This window comes from Capricornis sumatraensis, chromosome 7 (genome assembly GCF_032405125.1).
Source record: "Capricornis sumatraensis isolate serow.1 chromosome 7, serow.2, whole genome shotgun sequence".
NCBI classification, from domain to species: domain Eukaryota; kingdom Metazoa; phylum Chordata; class Mammalia; order Artiodactyla; family Bovidae; genus Capricornis; species Capricornis sumatraensis.
The window spans coordinates 118,197,336-118,211,747 of record NC_091075.1 but is presented as its reverse complement, the minus strand read 5'-3'; the positions used below and the strand labels follow the sequence as shown (position 1 = coordinate 118,211,747).

Here is a 14,412-nt window from a genome sequence, read left to right as displayed (position 1 = left end):
GTGCTGCTGAACACAAAAGTACGTTACTGTGAGAAACTAGTGAAGGTCAGGCTGGCAAGAGCCGAGGCCGCTTCGCCAGACTGTCGGTTCTTCCTAGAGACTCTGGTTTCGTGATAGATGCTCAGGCAGTTCTTAAAGGAAGAACACGTGAAGGCCAAGGCTGATTAAAGCATTGTAATAGGCGGTGCGATCTGCAGGAGAGGGGACACTGGAAGGTGTGCCCTGGGACATCTGCCCCCACTTCCTCCCCTTGGCCTGGTCCAGGACCTGCTCACCCCCGCCCCCGGTCCCCCCCAACGCCTGCTCAACCCCAGCCCCCGCTCACCCCCGGCCCCTGCTCACCCTGGCCCCGAGTCCCCTTGGCCCCTACTCACCCCCAGCCCCTGCTCACCCCAGCCCCCACGCACCCCCAGCCCCCATGCACCCCCAGCGCCCACACACCCCAGCCCGTGATCACCCCCAGCCCCTGCTCACCCCAGCCCCCGGTCCCCCCCCAGCCCCCATGTACCCCCAGCCCCCGTGCACCCCCAGCGCCCATGCACCCCAGCCTCCGCACACCCCTAGCCCCCGCTCACCCCAGCCCCCGTGCACCCCCAGCACCCATGCACCCCAGCCTCCGCACACCCCCAGACCCCACGCACCCCAGCCTCCGCACACCCCCAGACCCCACGCACCCCCAGCCCCCGCTCACCCCAGCTCCCGGTCCCCCCAGCCCCCCGCTCACCCCAGCCCCTGGTCCCCCCAGCCCCCGCACACCCCCAGCCTGTGATCACCCCCAGCCCCTGGTCCCCCCAGCCCCCACTCACCCCCCGCCCCCATGCACCCCCAGCCCGTAATCACCCCCAGCCCCTGCTCACCCCAGCCCCCACTCACCCCCAGCCCCCGTGCACCCCCAGTGCCCATGCACCTCAGCCTCCGCACACCCCCAGACCCCACACACCCCCAGCCCCCGCTCACCCCAGGCCCTGGTCCCCCCAGCCCCCCACTCACCCCAGACCCTGGTCCCCCCAGCCCCCGCACACCCCCAGCCCCCGCTCACCCCCGGCCCCCGCTCACCCCCGGCCCCTGCTCACCCTGGCCCCTACTCACCCCTGGCCCCTGGTCCCCCCTGGCCCCTGGTCCCCCCAGCTCCTGCTCACCCTGGCACCCGGTCCCCCTGGACCCTGCTCACCCTTGGCCCTTGCTCACCCCCGCCCCCAGTCCCCCCGGCCCCTGCGCATCCCTATCCCATGATCACCCCAGCCCTCACTCACCCTCAGCCCCCGCTCACCCCTGGCCCCTGCTCACCCCCAACCCCTGCCCACCTCCGGCCCCTGCTCACCCCAGCCCCTGTGCACCCCCAGCCTGTGATCACCCCAGCCCCCGGTCCCCCCAGCCCCTGTGCACCTCCAGCTTGTGATCACCCCAGCCCCTGGTCCCCCCAGGCCCTGATCCCCAGAACCAGATTTAGTTACTGTGTGTCCTTCCAGTGTTGATTTGTGCAGGTACAAACATTCTTCCCTACTGACGAGAAAGGCCTACCCTGATACACACTGCCCCCGCCCCGCCCAGCAGCGTGTCCTGGCCACCTTGGTTGGAGCTCGCTCCCCCGTGCCCTGCTGCCAGCCTCTCTGAGCCCCACTGTGGAGATGGGTCCTAGGCGTGTTGTGTTTTGTTCTTAGTCTGCTGATGGACACTTGTGTTTGCCTCCCTTTCCTTTCCTATCGTAAACGCTCCAGTGAGTGACTTCACGTGTCTTGCCGTCTCAGCGCAGGCGGTTTTGTCCCCAGGAGGGTCTCCAGCAGCGGCTTTCCCTGGTTGGAGTGTGGTGGCCTCCCCTGCTGTCACGGGGGAGAGTTTTGAACTCTCGCCAATCTGATAGATGAGAAATGGTAACCCTGTGAGGTTTCAGTTTTTATTTCATTTTTTATGGGCAAAGTTAAGCTTTCTGTCATATATATTTAAGGGCTGTGTAGGCTGTTTCCTTTTCTATCTAGTGTTTGGGTTTAAGAGCTCTTTAAGCAAGTCCTTTATCAAGTATGTGATCCACAAATATTTTCTTTTGGTCTGTGATACATCTATTAGTTTGGTTTTTTTTTTTTTTTACAGTGTTTTTGAAAAGCAAAAGTTACTGATTTTGATGCATTCCAGTTTATCAGCTTTTTCTTTTATGAATCATGCTTTTGATGGCATATCCTAAAAACTTACCTAATACAAAGCTGTTTCGCTGTGGAGGGTTTGTAACTTTGGCCCTTGCTCAGGTCTGTGGTCCGGTCAGCTCAGTTTTGCAGAAGGTCTGCGGCGAGAGTCGTTTGGTACCCACTGGCACAGCGCCTGTGTCAGAAGGCCCGCGCTCCCTGCTGCATCGCGGGGCCGCTGGCTGCGCATCAGCCAACTGCAGCTGAGGGCCCGCGACCACGCTCGGCATCCTGCCCCAGCCTCCACGCCCCGGAAACCCGTGCTCTGCTCGACTGCTGCTGGATTGTAGGTTTGCAAGTCAGGCAGGATCTGCCTTACTCTTGCTGGGCCTTTTTCAGAATTGTTAAAGCTGTTTAGAGTCCTCTGCATTTCCATATATGTTTTTTTCCAGGTAGGAAAGTGAAAGTGGCTCAGTTGTGTCCGACTCTTTGCGACCTCATGGACTGTACAGTCCAGAATACTGGAGTGGGGAGCCGTTCCCTTCTCCGGGGGATCTTCCCAACCCAGGGATAGAATCCAGGTCTCCTGCATTGCAGCCAGATTCTTTACTAGCTGAGCCACTAGGGACCCCTGGAATGTTAAGTTTTTTCGAATCAGTTTTTACTAGAGGATAGTTGTTTTGTAATGTTGTGCCCGCTCCGTACACGTTCTATTTTGCTATTTTTGGGTGGGGGCTGCACCTCATGGCCCATCGGCTCTCAGTTCCCTGACCAGGTATTGAACCCGGGCCGTGGCAGTGAGAGTGCTGAGTCCCAACCACTGGACCGCCAGGGAGCTCCCCCCAAATGCATTTTAGGGACAACCTGGAGAAGGAAATGGCAACCCACTCCATATCCTTGCCTGGAAAATCCCATGGACAGAGTAGCCTGGTGGGCTTCAGTCCATGGGGTCGCAAAGAGTGGGTCACGACTGAGCAACTAACCCTAACACTGTTGCCTTCTACGGAAGACCTCCTTGGGCTGTAACGGGGGCTGCATTGAATTCTTGAATGTTTGATAGAATTCATCAGCAGAACCCTCTGGGCCTAATCTTTTATTTGTGGGATGATGAGGGTCAATTTTGGGGAAACAGACCTATGGACAGTGCACATGCTATTTCTCTACATTTGTTTAGGTCATCTTTAGTTTCTTTCTGCAGTTTTTAAAAGTTTCTAGTCTGTCTCTTAAGTCCATTGGGTCTCTAAGTGTCTTTCAATTCTACGTAAAGGCGTTTTCCGCTTTGGGTTCCCCTCTCTTTTCATCCGTTCATCTGGCCGCGCTGGGTGTGGTGGCGGCACGGGGTTGCCCATCTTCCTGGCGGTGTGCAGTCTCCACTTGCAGCGTGAGAGCTCTCAGCTGCGGCATGTGAGAGCTGGTCCCCTGACCAGGGTTGGACCTCGGGGGGCCCCTGCATTGGGAGCACGAAGTCTTAGCTACCAGACCACCAGGGAAGCCCCTTGGTTTCGATTTTCAGTTGGTTGTTGGTAACATATAGAAACACAGTTGGTTCTTAGGTATGGATTTTGGATTCTGCAGCTTTGCTAATAAACTTTTTCTTCTAGAGTGGTTGAGGTTTTGTGGGTTTGTTTGGGGGGTTTTTTGGTAGATTACTTCGGGTTTCATACATACAAAATCTTGTTGTCTGTGAGTGGCCTGGATTCTTTTCATTTCCTACTCTTGCTTTACTGAGCTAGCTGGAGCCTCTAGGACAGCACTGACTAGGAGTGGCGCCAGCAGACGCCTTTGCCTGTTCCCAGTCGTGGGGGGACAGCGTCGACTCTTCAACCAGTAAAATATGGCGCTAGCTGTCGGTTTTTCTTAGATGTCCTTTGTCAAGCTAAAGAAATTCTGTCCTACTCCTAGGGTTGTTTGGGGTTTTTTTTTTTTAGAATTTTTTTTAGAATTTTATCGTGAATATTCATTGGGTTTTTAAGATACCTTTTTTTCTGCATCTCTTGAGATGTCCTTGTGATTTTCATCCTTTGTTCTGTTACCAAGTTGTATCTCATCAAGGGATTTTGAACCAATCTTGTGTTCCTGGGATAAATCCCACCTGGTCATGGCATATAGTCTTTTTTAAAAAAATATTTGTTGCTTGACTGATTTGTTAATGTCTTGTTAGGATTTCTACATCTATGTTAATGAAGGATATTGGTCTGTTGTCTATGATGTCTTTGAAACTCAGCATTAAAAAAACTTAAGATCATGGCATCCAGTCCCATCACTTCATGGCAAATAGAAGGGGGAAAAGTGAAAGCAATGACAGATTTTTATTTTGTTGGGCTCCAAAATCAAAGATGCAAAGAGTCAGACACGACTTAGCTACTGAGCGGCAGCAGCAGCAGCGACGTCCTTGCCTCGGAGAATGAGCTGCGGTGTTCATTCTGCCTGAATTTCCGAAGGAATTTGTCTGAGATTGATATTTCTTAGATATTTGATGGAATTCACCAGGGAAATCCCATGGACCTGATCTTTTTTTGTGGGAAAATTACTAATTCAAACTTTGTTTACTTGATACAGGACTGTTCAGATTTTTTATTTCTTCTTGGATTGAGTTTAATGATTTGTGTCTTTTTAGGAATTTATCCATTTCATCTGAGTTGTCTAATATGATGTCTCATGGTTGTGTATTATCTCTTTTTGGTTCTGTGGAGTCTGTAGTCATGTTAATTCCTGATTTGGGTAATTTTATTTACTCCTTTTTAACTCCCTCAGTCACTCTGGCTATATTTTTGTAAATCAATTTTTGTGGTTTTTTTTTTCTATTTTTCTCTTTTTTGTTTCATTGATTTCTGTTCTGATCTCCATTATTTTTAATATATTCTTGGGGTTTTTTCTTTTCCTAGCTGCTTAAATCTAAAGCTGAGATTACTGATTTTAGAGCTTCCAAATTTATTAAGACTTGCCTTATGGCCTAACATGTGGTCTAACCTGGATGTACACTTGAATGTCCTATAAATGAAAGTTCGGTCAAATTGATAGCATTATTCAAGTCTTCTGTATCCTTACCGATTTCCTATCTAAATCTAAAAATTACTGAGAGAGACATATTAAAGTCATGTTCTACCTTTCAGATGATCTGTTTCCTTTTTCAGATCCTCCGGTTTCTGATTCATGCATTTTGGGACAGTGTTGTTTAATGTGTGTCCATATAATTACTGTTCTGCCTCCCTAATACATTGGCCCTTTTGTCACTGTGAAATATCTCCCTGCTGTTATTTTTATCTTAGACTATTTTCTCTAATATTAATATAGCCATTCCAGCTGTCTTCGGGATACTGTGTGCATGTTTTATGAATTTTTACCCTTTTAATTTTAGCTTCTTTGTGTCTTTCTCTCCAGCCTTTTAGCTTGATCTTGTATTTCCACCCTGTCCGCCAGTTTCTCCTTTCGTTTGGAGTGCTCCACTCACCGCTGGTGTCCTTGGTGGTGGTGCCCTTGCCTCCCACTCAGCGCTGGTGTCCTTGGTGGTGGTGCCCTCGCCTCCCACTCAGCGCTGGTGTCCTTGGTGGTGGTGCCCTCGCCTCCCACTCAGCGCTGGTGTCCTTGGTGGTGGTGCCCTCGCCTCCCAGTCACCGCTGGTGTCCTTGGTGGTGGTGCCCTCGCCTCCCACTCAGCGCTGGTGTCCTTGGTGGTGGTGCCCTCGCCTCCCACTCAGCGCTGGTGTCCTTGGTGGTGGTGCCCTCGCCTCCCACTCAGCGCTGGTGTCCTTGGTGGTGGTGCCCTCGCCTCCCACTGTGTTGGTCATTTCTTTGTCTTGTGTTTTTGTACCTCTGTCTCTACTTCCTTTTTTCATATCAAAATTTTAGTGTACCATTTTTAATTTTGCTATCGATTCTTGAATTATGTTATTTTTGTTTTGTTCTTTAGTTAGTTTTTAAAGGGTGTAGGGAGTTGGGGATAGGAGGAGCCCTGGGCAAGAAAGCTAGACCCCCTCTGTGCTTAAGTAGAAGTTCTAGCGGGTTTCCGTGAGTAAACACTTCTCGTTGTGTTTTCCGTTTGGTCGATTTCCAGCCTCAGAACGCTTGCCTCTGACAGTTGTTTTCAGGTTTGCACTTGTTTTGAGGGAGAAGAGTCAGCGACGGCTTCATTCCACCTTAGCCGGAAGTCCCGTCTCTGGTGCCCTTTGAAGAGCCTCTGTGTAGCCACCCGTTAGGCACCGTGAGCCCAGCAGAGCCTGGCACCAGTGGCCTCCTTGTGCTTGCCCCCAGCTCCCTCTCTCCACTCCGCCATCTTGCAGTCCCCGCGGCCCTGCTCAGACAGGCGCGGGATGCAGACGGGTGAGGCTGCCGCCCCGGCAGACACCCAGCCGGGGTGAGGTGCGCATGCCTTGTCTCTCCAGGCCTCTTCAGCCCCAGTCCTGGGGGCCCTCGTCCACCTCGCGAGGAGGGGCCCGTCCCCCCGGGGGGTCAGGGCGGCCCGCTGCCTTTCTGTTTCCTGTGTGGCTGACTCGTTCAGTCCTTGTCGTTCTTTGTTTCCCTGAATACTCAGTACTCACTCACTAAAAACTCTCTTTTTTTTCTTTCCCTTTAGGCAGAACAAGCTCCAAACGCTTGTGAATGCCATGTTTGTAAACAAGAGGCGTCTGGATTAACGCCGTCAGCAATGGCTGCTGGCGCCCTGCCTCCCGGGCACCAGTTTCTGAGCCCCGAGAAGCCCGCACACCCGGCGCTGCACCTGTACCCCCACATCCACGGGCACGCGCCCGTGCACGCCGTCCCACACCTGCCTCGCCCTCTCATCCACCCCACCTTGTACACAGCGCCCCCCTTCACACACAGTAAGGTGAGTGTGCAGAAAGGGCCGGGGCGCTCACGCACCACTTAGACCTTGAGAGCGTGTTTAAACAGATCCGTAAAGTGACGGCTTGTGTGGGGCAGCAGCCATGCTCATGGGAGGGTCTGCAAACGTTTCTTTTTACCATAATGTCATAACCTCCTGGAGTTTTGAACCTTTACACTTGTAAAAACAATCGTGGACGTCATGGTTCATCCCTTAGGAATTGACCAGGATGTGAAGGGTGGTACTGGCATAATGAGTTAAGCTGGGGACCACAGGGCCCCTGCCCACCCAGAGAGCAGCCCAGTTCTCCAGCTTTTCGGGGCCTGGCGGTAGCGGGTAACATAGCTTGAACGTAGCATGAGTCCTCTAACACTGGCTGGGCTCCACAGGGTCTTAAATGACAGTCCTCTTAAAGGACTGTTATGTAGAAAGGCGCAAGCTTGAAGGAGGGACCCTGGGCGCCGTGCAGCGGAGGCTTGCTGGCAGGTGAGTGAGGGGCCGGGGGCAGCCGGGCAGGCCTGGCAGGACAGAGAGGTGATGGCTGGGAAGGGTGGCACGCGCCGCCTCCTGTCAGAGGGCCTGAGGCTCGTGCTGAGCGCCTTAGACGTTGCAGTGAGATCGTTAGGTTTGTTTCCTTCTTCGTACCTTAGATAGCTTTGCCTCACTAGCTGTTTTGAACTTACTTTTATTGAGTCATGTCATAAATTTTAATTTTTTATCAGTTATTCTGGCTAATGTTATTAGCTCTAATCAGTCAAAAATAGAACTCTCCCCAAACTCTGCTCATAGACAGTGGTTCTCTAGTGTGATAGAAAGTGAGCATGCGGCGTGAGAGGGGCTCTATCAGGCCGCACGTCACCCCTCACTGGGGTTTGCTCTCTGTCTGCTGGGGAGGGCACCGCGTGGTAATTGCTGGTTTATTATAGAGCATCCTCCTTTTGTTATGTTCTGTGATAATAAGTGCTTGGTAACCACTCAAATTTACGCTTAAATTTTATTAGGTTGACTGTTGCTTCCCCGATAGCTCAGTTGGTAAAGAATCTGCCTGCAATGCAGGAGACCCCAGTTCGATGCCTGGGTCAGGAAGATCCACTCGAGAGGGGACAGGCTACCCACTCCAGTGTTCTTGGGCTTCCCTCGTGCCTCAGCTGGTAAAGAATCCACCTGCAGTGCGGGAGACCTGGGTCCAGTCCCTGGGTTGGAAAGATCCCCTGGCAAAGGGAAAGGCTACCCACACCAGGATTCTGGCCTGGAGAATCCCATGGACTCCATAGTTCATGGGGTCGAAAAGAGTCAGACACGACTGAGCGACTTTCATTCTTTGACTCATTGCTCAGTTCAAACACTTGATGACACCTTTGTTAATTGGGTCATTTTAAGTAGCATATTCACGTTTATATTCAAGGCCAGGCTGTTTGTATGGTCCGCCCAATCCGTCGCCCTTTTCCTCAGGTGAGTATATGAGTTTGGGAGCTGTTTGCTCCTTGCTCTTACCTAAACAGAGCTCCATTTCCTAGTCCCTAGGGACCCACCCGGAGCAGAGGGTGTAGAATGTTCTCTCATGTTCGTGCTGGTAGAAATTATTCAAGAAAGAGTTACCAAAAATCTTCAAGTAAAGCAGTGAAATTTATTCTTCCCACTCTAGTTAAAACTGAGTTATCCCCTGGATTTTGGCCTTTTCTCAGGATGTTACCAACGTGTATAGAAGGATAAAGGGGGGAAAGCATCATCTGGGTCGCAGTCTGTCTGTTACCACCGAACTGTAATCCAGCAGGTGGATGAGAAAGATTCATGGGTCGAAGATACTGCAGAGGGGCAGCTGTGAGGCTGTGTTTTAGCTGCTCACTGTTAGTGCCAAGACTCTTCACTGGTGCAACTGAAATGCATTAGCTGGGTGCGCTTTCCTTGCAGGAACAAGGTGCGTCTGCCAGAGCGCTTGGTCTGTGCCTGGTACAAAAGTGTTTCTCTGCATGGGGTCTGCAAAGTTGGCATGTGTTCTTTGAGTTAGTGTGACTCAGTCGTGTGCTCTGGCTCCGTCTGTGCCTAAATCAGGGTGTGCCCAGCCCTCCAGGGGTTGGTGGAGGAGGACTGCTGTAGTGGAAGGACATGGTTGTCCTCAGCTCCGTCAGAGCAGGCTTCTCAGCGAGATGACTGCCCCATGCAGGCGGGGGCAGCCCCAGGTGTGGGCAGCTGTGCCCACTGAGGCTCTTCTGACCAGCTCCTCTCCCTGCGTCATCAGGGCTTTTAGGAATTTCTGCTCTGGTTAGTTGTCGCCTTTAGGACTGTGTCACTCTAATGGTCATTCTTCTAATTTCATGCTTTTGCCACTGTGGGAAAATAGCACCTAAAACGCTTGGGACGGGTACTGTTAAAATTTTATTTTCTTGAGATTAGAAAGACTTGAAGACTATTTCCATTTTCAGAAGTCTTCATTACCACTGATAGGTTTATAATTTGTATGTTGAGTAATGTTACTTAAAAATGGTGAGTAGTTGCAGGAGGTAAATACAGTGATGAAATACTGAAGGAAAAAATTAAGACTAAGTGACAGGAAATTTAGTTTCCAAATATTCGGGCGTTCTCTAGCTGTCTTTCTGTTGCTGGTTCTACTTCAGTTCCCTTCTGGCCTGAGAGCGCGCCCTGCATCTCTAGTCTTTCAGGGCTGCTTTGGGGCCCGAGGTGGCCCGTCTTGGCAGGTGCTCTCTGTTCCTCAGGACGAACGGTGCTCTGCTGCTCCGTGGGCGGCAGGCAGCGGCTGGCTGGCGGTGTGGGGTCCAGGAGTGTGCTCGCTGGCCCCGCTGCGCCCCTGCTGGGGAGGGCGGGGGGGGGGGCGCCTGCAGCCCCTGGCGGGTCTGCCTGCCCTGCTGCAGGCCCAGCAGACTTGGCGCCGCGCAGCTCGGTGCTCTGCTGTTAGATGCCCGTGTGTCTGGGCTGCTCGCGTCCTCTTGGAGGGCCGGCCCTGCGGTAGCTGGGGACGGCCCCTCGCGCTGCGGCCTGGGCTGTCTGCGGGCCGTGTGGCGCCTGTGGCCTCGCTGAGCGCTGCCTGGGGTGATCTGCCGTTGCCGCTCGCAGAGGCTGCACCGTCGGGTCTTGGGGCTCTGGGGGCTGGGGGAGCTTCTTGTTGTCTGATACGCTCTGACCGTCTCTGTGTCTTCATCGGTGCACTTAACTCCACTCACTGCTGCTTTTTATGTGTTTGGATGAACTCATGTTTGTAACTATTTTCTATTTGTTGCCAGAGGCTCCCTTTTCTGCTTTCTCTACTCTCACTTGAACATTTTCTGATTCATTTTATTTCTTCTTAGCATATCAATTACACCTCTTTTTCCATTTTAGCAGTTGTATTAGAAAGCACCTTCTGACTAAACTAGGGCCGCTTCCAACACTACTCCTCCACTTTGTATGTAGTTGAGCTGCTTGTAAGAGGTTATTCCGAGTTCCTCCTTCCTGTTCCTTGTGACGTTGCAGTCATCATTTTCATTTATCCAACATTAATCACCTGGTACATTGTTACTATTATTCCTGCAATGTGTTTTTTTTTAAGATCAGTTAACGGTGAGAAAAAAGATTTTATTTTCCTTGTGTTTATTCCTTTTCCATTGATCTCTCTTCCTCTATGTAGATCCAAGTTTCTGACCTATATTATGTCCCTTCTTCCTGAAGAAAATCTTTTAACATTTCTTGCAGGGCAGGTCTGCTGGAGACGCGTTCCCTCAGTGTTTGTTGGTCTGAGGAAGTCTTTGTTTCTCCTTCACTTTTGAAGGATAATTTTGCTGGATACAGAATTCTAGGTTGGTGTTTTTGGTTTTTTTTTCCTTTGAACACTTAGAACCTGGTTAACCCCGCTCTCTTCCTGCTTGCGTGGTTTGAGTGAGATGTCTTCTGTGACTGTGTCCCTTGCTCTGTAGGACAGGGTGTGTTCCCTTCAGCCCACCCCCAGGCTGCTTCCAGGACTCTGGCTTGGGTTCCTGCAGCTGGGACGTGCTGCGCCCGGGTGGGGTCTTGTGGGGGTCTTGCTGGTGCCCTCTGAGCCTCCCGGCCTGCTCTGGTGCCGGTCAAGAGTTGGGGCGCCCTTGGCTGTCCCTTGGACGTCCCCTACTCCTCCAGGCCTCCTTCCTGCCTGCTCTGCTCCTGCGGACTCCAGCCCTGTCTGGAACATCTTTTGAGAGGGTCCCAAATTCTTGGACGTTCTGTTCTCTTTTTTTGTCATTGTTGGTGCCATTTTTTGGAGGATTTTGTGTGTTTAAATTCTCATTTCTCTTCACGTCTCAGTTTGAAAAGTCTCTCTTGTCGTGTCTTGAGGCTCATCGGTTCCCTTCTTGGCTGTGTTCAGTCTGCCGAGTCTTGGTTTTTCTCTCCGCGTTTTTTATTTCTAGCATTCCTTTTTGACTCTTTCTTAGAGTCTCTGTTCATGGCACCAATTTGTTCTTGCGTGCTAACCACGTTTCCTGTCCGTAGCACATGAGAAGTTTCAGGCTGCCTGCTTCATGGTGTCCCTGTCCACCGCTCCGCTGTCTCTTCCTGAACCTCTGGCCAGACCTTCTCGCCCTGCTGTCTGTACCCGTGGTCCCTCCCAGCCTGATCACCTTCTGTTCTGAGAACTTCCTGTTGGGTCACTCTTCCAGCTTGGTGGGTTTCCTGCTGTGTCTAACCTACTCTGTAAGTTTGAGTTTTTAATCCTGCTTGTAATTCTTATTTCTGAGCTTTATTTTTCAAATGTGGTAGAAACTTTCTATGTTCTCTTGTTCCTCGATCACCTTTTCTTTCATCTTTCCTTTCTGTGAGTGTTTCACACATAGTTACTCTGTTTGGATGAAGCTGTGAGGCGCTAACCCTTTATATCGTGAGGTCATGCATGCTCAGCAGACCCTGAATAGGGGTGCTTCCTCGGGAGGGGACCCCACTTGCTGGTGTGGAGGTGCTGCTGGTGTGCTGGCCCCTGGACCCCCCAGCTCCCCTTGCCTCTGCTTCCTCCCGTGGGACCGCAGGGCTGTCTGCTCATCTCTGCCACCGCGGTGCGCACGCCCGCAGGGCTCCCATCCCTTCCTGCACCTCCGCTGGGGCCGGTTTTTCTTGCTGTGCTCTTACCAGCTCCCCGTGAACGGTTTCCCTTGCTTTCTCTGTAGCTCAGCACCTGGTTACAGAGGTGTCCTGTGCCGTTTGTCTGGGATCTGGGACGTGTCTCCCCTCGACGGACAAAACCCGAGGAGAGCGGGGGAGGACCCGCCACCTGAGAGAGGAGAGCCCGCGGCCCTGCGCCTGCTCCTCCCCTGCCGCTGGCCCGGGGCCGAGCTCGAGGCCCCCGGCTTTACGTGCTGTGTCCTTCCTGTCTGCAAAATGTGTCAAGAAGCAGTTGCCCCCTTAGGACGGGGCGGGAGCGCTGTCTCGGGCTCTCCACAGGAGCACGGGGGGGGGGCCTGGAAGCAGTGGGTGAGTTCAGTGCATCAGGGGAGCCTGGGGACGGGGCTCCCACACGCCCGTGGGCGTGCACGCCCCTCACCCCCTCACCAGGCCCCTCGTGTGCATCCGCTGCGGACATGGCTCGCAGAGTTAGACGGGGAGCAAGTGTCAGCTCCGCTGGAGTCTGAGGACGGAGAAGACTGTGGGGAGAGGGGCGTGAGCTGATCGCCGTCTGCCCGTCGTGGCGGGGCTGCGGCCCGTGCTACTGAGTTCAGTTCTTCTGGGCTAAGAAATAGCAGAGGGAGGGTGGTGGTGTTGCCTCTTCCTCTCTGGCAGGAGCACTGAGGAGCCTTTGAGGAGAAGCCCAGTGGAGAGTGACTCTCGCCCCTGCTCGCTGGGCACTTGGCGGCCCTCCTGTTCGGGCGCTGGGTGTTGGCAGCAGCCGCCGCCCGCGTGGGGCTCCATCCACTGCTCCCAGGCTCTGGGCTCCGTGCAGGACAGGCTGGGTCTCACGACTCGTGCGTAAATTCAGAACTGTGCTTCGCTGAAGTCATCAGTTAGGGTGGCTGGGCGTCCAGTTAGAGCAGAGTAGTGCTTTCCTGTGAATCAGTTTTGTCTCAAAGTGAAGAACACATCAGAACTTCTGTGGGTTAAAGCCATAAGGGTTTGCATGTAAAGGCTGAAGTCAGTGTTATGATTTAATAGTGTTTCCCACACGTGCTTCACATCGTTCACATCTTTATGGTGGTGTGGCCCCCGGACGGTCTGGCGACAGGGGCCTCCTCTCCGCCTGAAGGAGGCCCTTGGCTCTGGAGGTGGGCAGGCCTCTGCAGACGCCTCCACCCAGGTGCAGCCTGGTTGCTGCGGCCCCCGCTGCCCTTGGTCTCCACCACTGGGCCTCCTGTTCTGCACACATGGTCTTCTGAGCCAGACGCACAGCGTCCCTAGCTCATGTCTCCATGTAACAGCTCCGTGGTTCCAGTCCGTACTCCACTCAGCATTCGCTGAGCAGCAGGCTGTGCCGGGTCCTGTGCTGCCTGCTAGATAAAGACAGTACTCCCAGCCCTTGCTTTCAGAAATCTCGTTGTCTAAAGAGAAGGCAAAACCGTGATCAAATTTGAAAACTCAAAACGCTGTGGCGAACCTCGATAGAAGTAGCCGCAGTGCAGACAAACGGCCCTGAGGGGAGACCCCAGCCCAGGAGCCTGTGGGTGGGCCTGCAGAGAGGTGGCGCAGGGCAGAGCGCTGATGGCTGAGCAGAAACCGGAGAGGCGTGGGTGGCGTGGTGCAGGCCGTCAGCGGACGCTCTCGGGGAGAAGGCGGTGCTCGCTGTCCCCGGGCTCTTGGAGGGCTTGCCTGTGAGTCTGCGTCTTGAGCCAGCCGGCCTGACCGCGGGCACAGGCCGTCCCACCTCCCGGCAGGCTCTGCGCGCCCCGGGGCCTTCAGCACTGCAGCCTCCCATTTGTCAGTGCCTCGTGCTCCGTCCCTGCTCCGTGGAGACTGACGCCTGCTGGGAGTTTCCTTGCCCTTGCCCTTTGCCCCTGAGACTTCCTGCCAGGTCAGCAGGTCAGGCTCCCGCCATGGTGCTGGGCGTCTGGTCTGCCCTGCTTCCTCCCCCTGTCAAGTCCCGAATCTGCTCCCGCCTCACCCTCCACCTTCGTCTGCCAGAGCCCGTTGAGGGTCGGTGGTGTGCTCAGCTGCTCAGCTGCCCGAGCGGAAGGACCCCACCCCCGGCCCTGGCCCCGTGAGAGGGCAGCAGCACCTTGAACTGGGCTGGGGGTGCTAGCTTGTGTCTAGGGAGACCCCCACTTAGCGCTCAGGAAACGCTTCCTTTGGGCCAGGCGACACTGAATATTCGACGTGCACTGTCTGGTTTAATTCTTACCGCATCCCCTGGAGGTGGGTGTTTCCAAATTACAGATGAGAAAACTAAAGCACAAAAAGATGGAGGAATTTGCCTGAGGTCACACAGCTAGGAGAGGGTGAGCTGGCCCGTGACCCCTTAGCCCGTGCAGCCCAGAGGCTGGGACGGGGGGGAGAGCTCAGCCCAGCTCCGGTCCTGACGCACGCCCCC

General features: G+C 53.7%; 1 protein-coding gene across 1 annotated transcript in view; it reads left to right on the top strand.

The window, feature by feature from the left end:
* Nucleotides 1-14,412, top strand: part of FAM193A (family with sequence similarity 193 member A) — a 57,748-nt gene that overhangs the window by 19,347 nt on the left and 23,989 nt on the right. Inside the window, exon 9 of the mRNA XM_068975104.1 lies at nt 6,690-6,941. Within this exon, the coding sequence (XP_068831205.1) occupies nt 6,690-6,941 (252 nt within the window). The remainder of the gene's footprint in view (nt 1-6,689; nt 6,942-14,412) is intronic.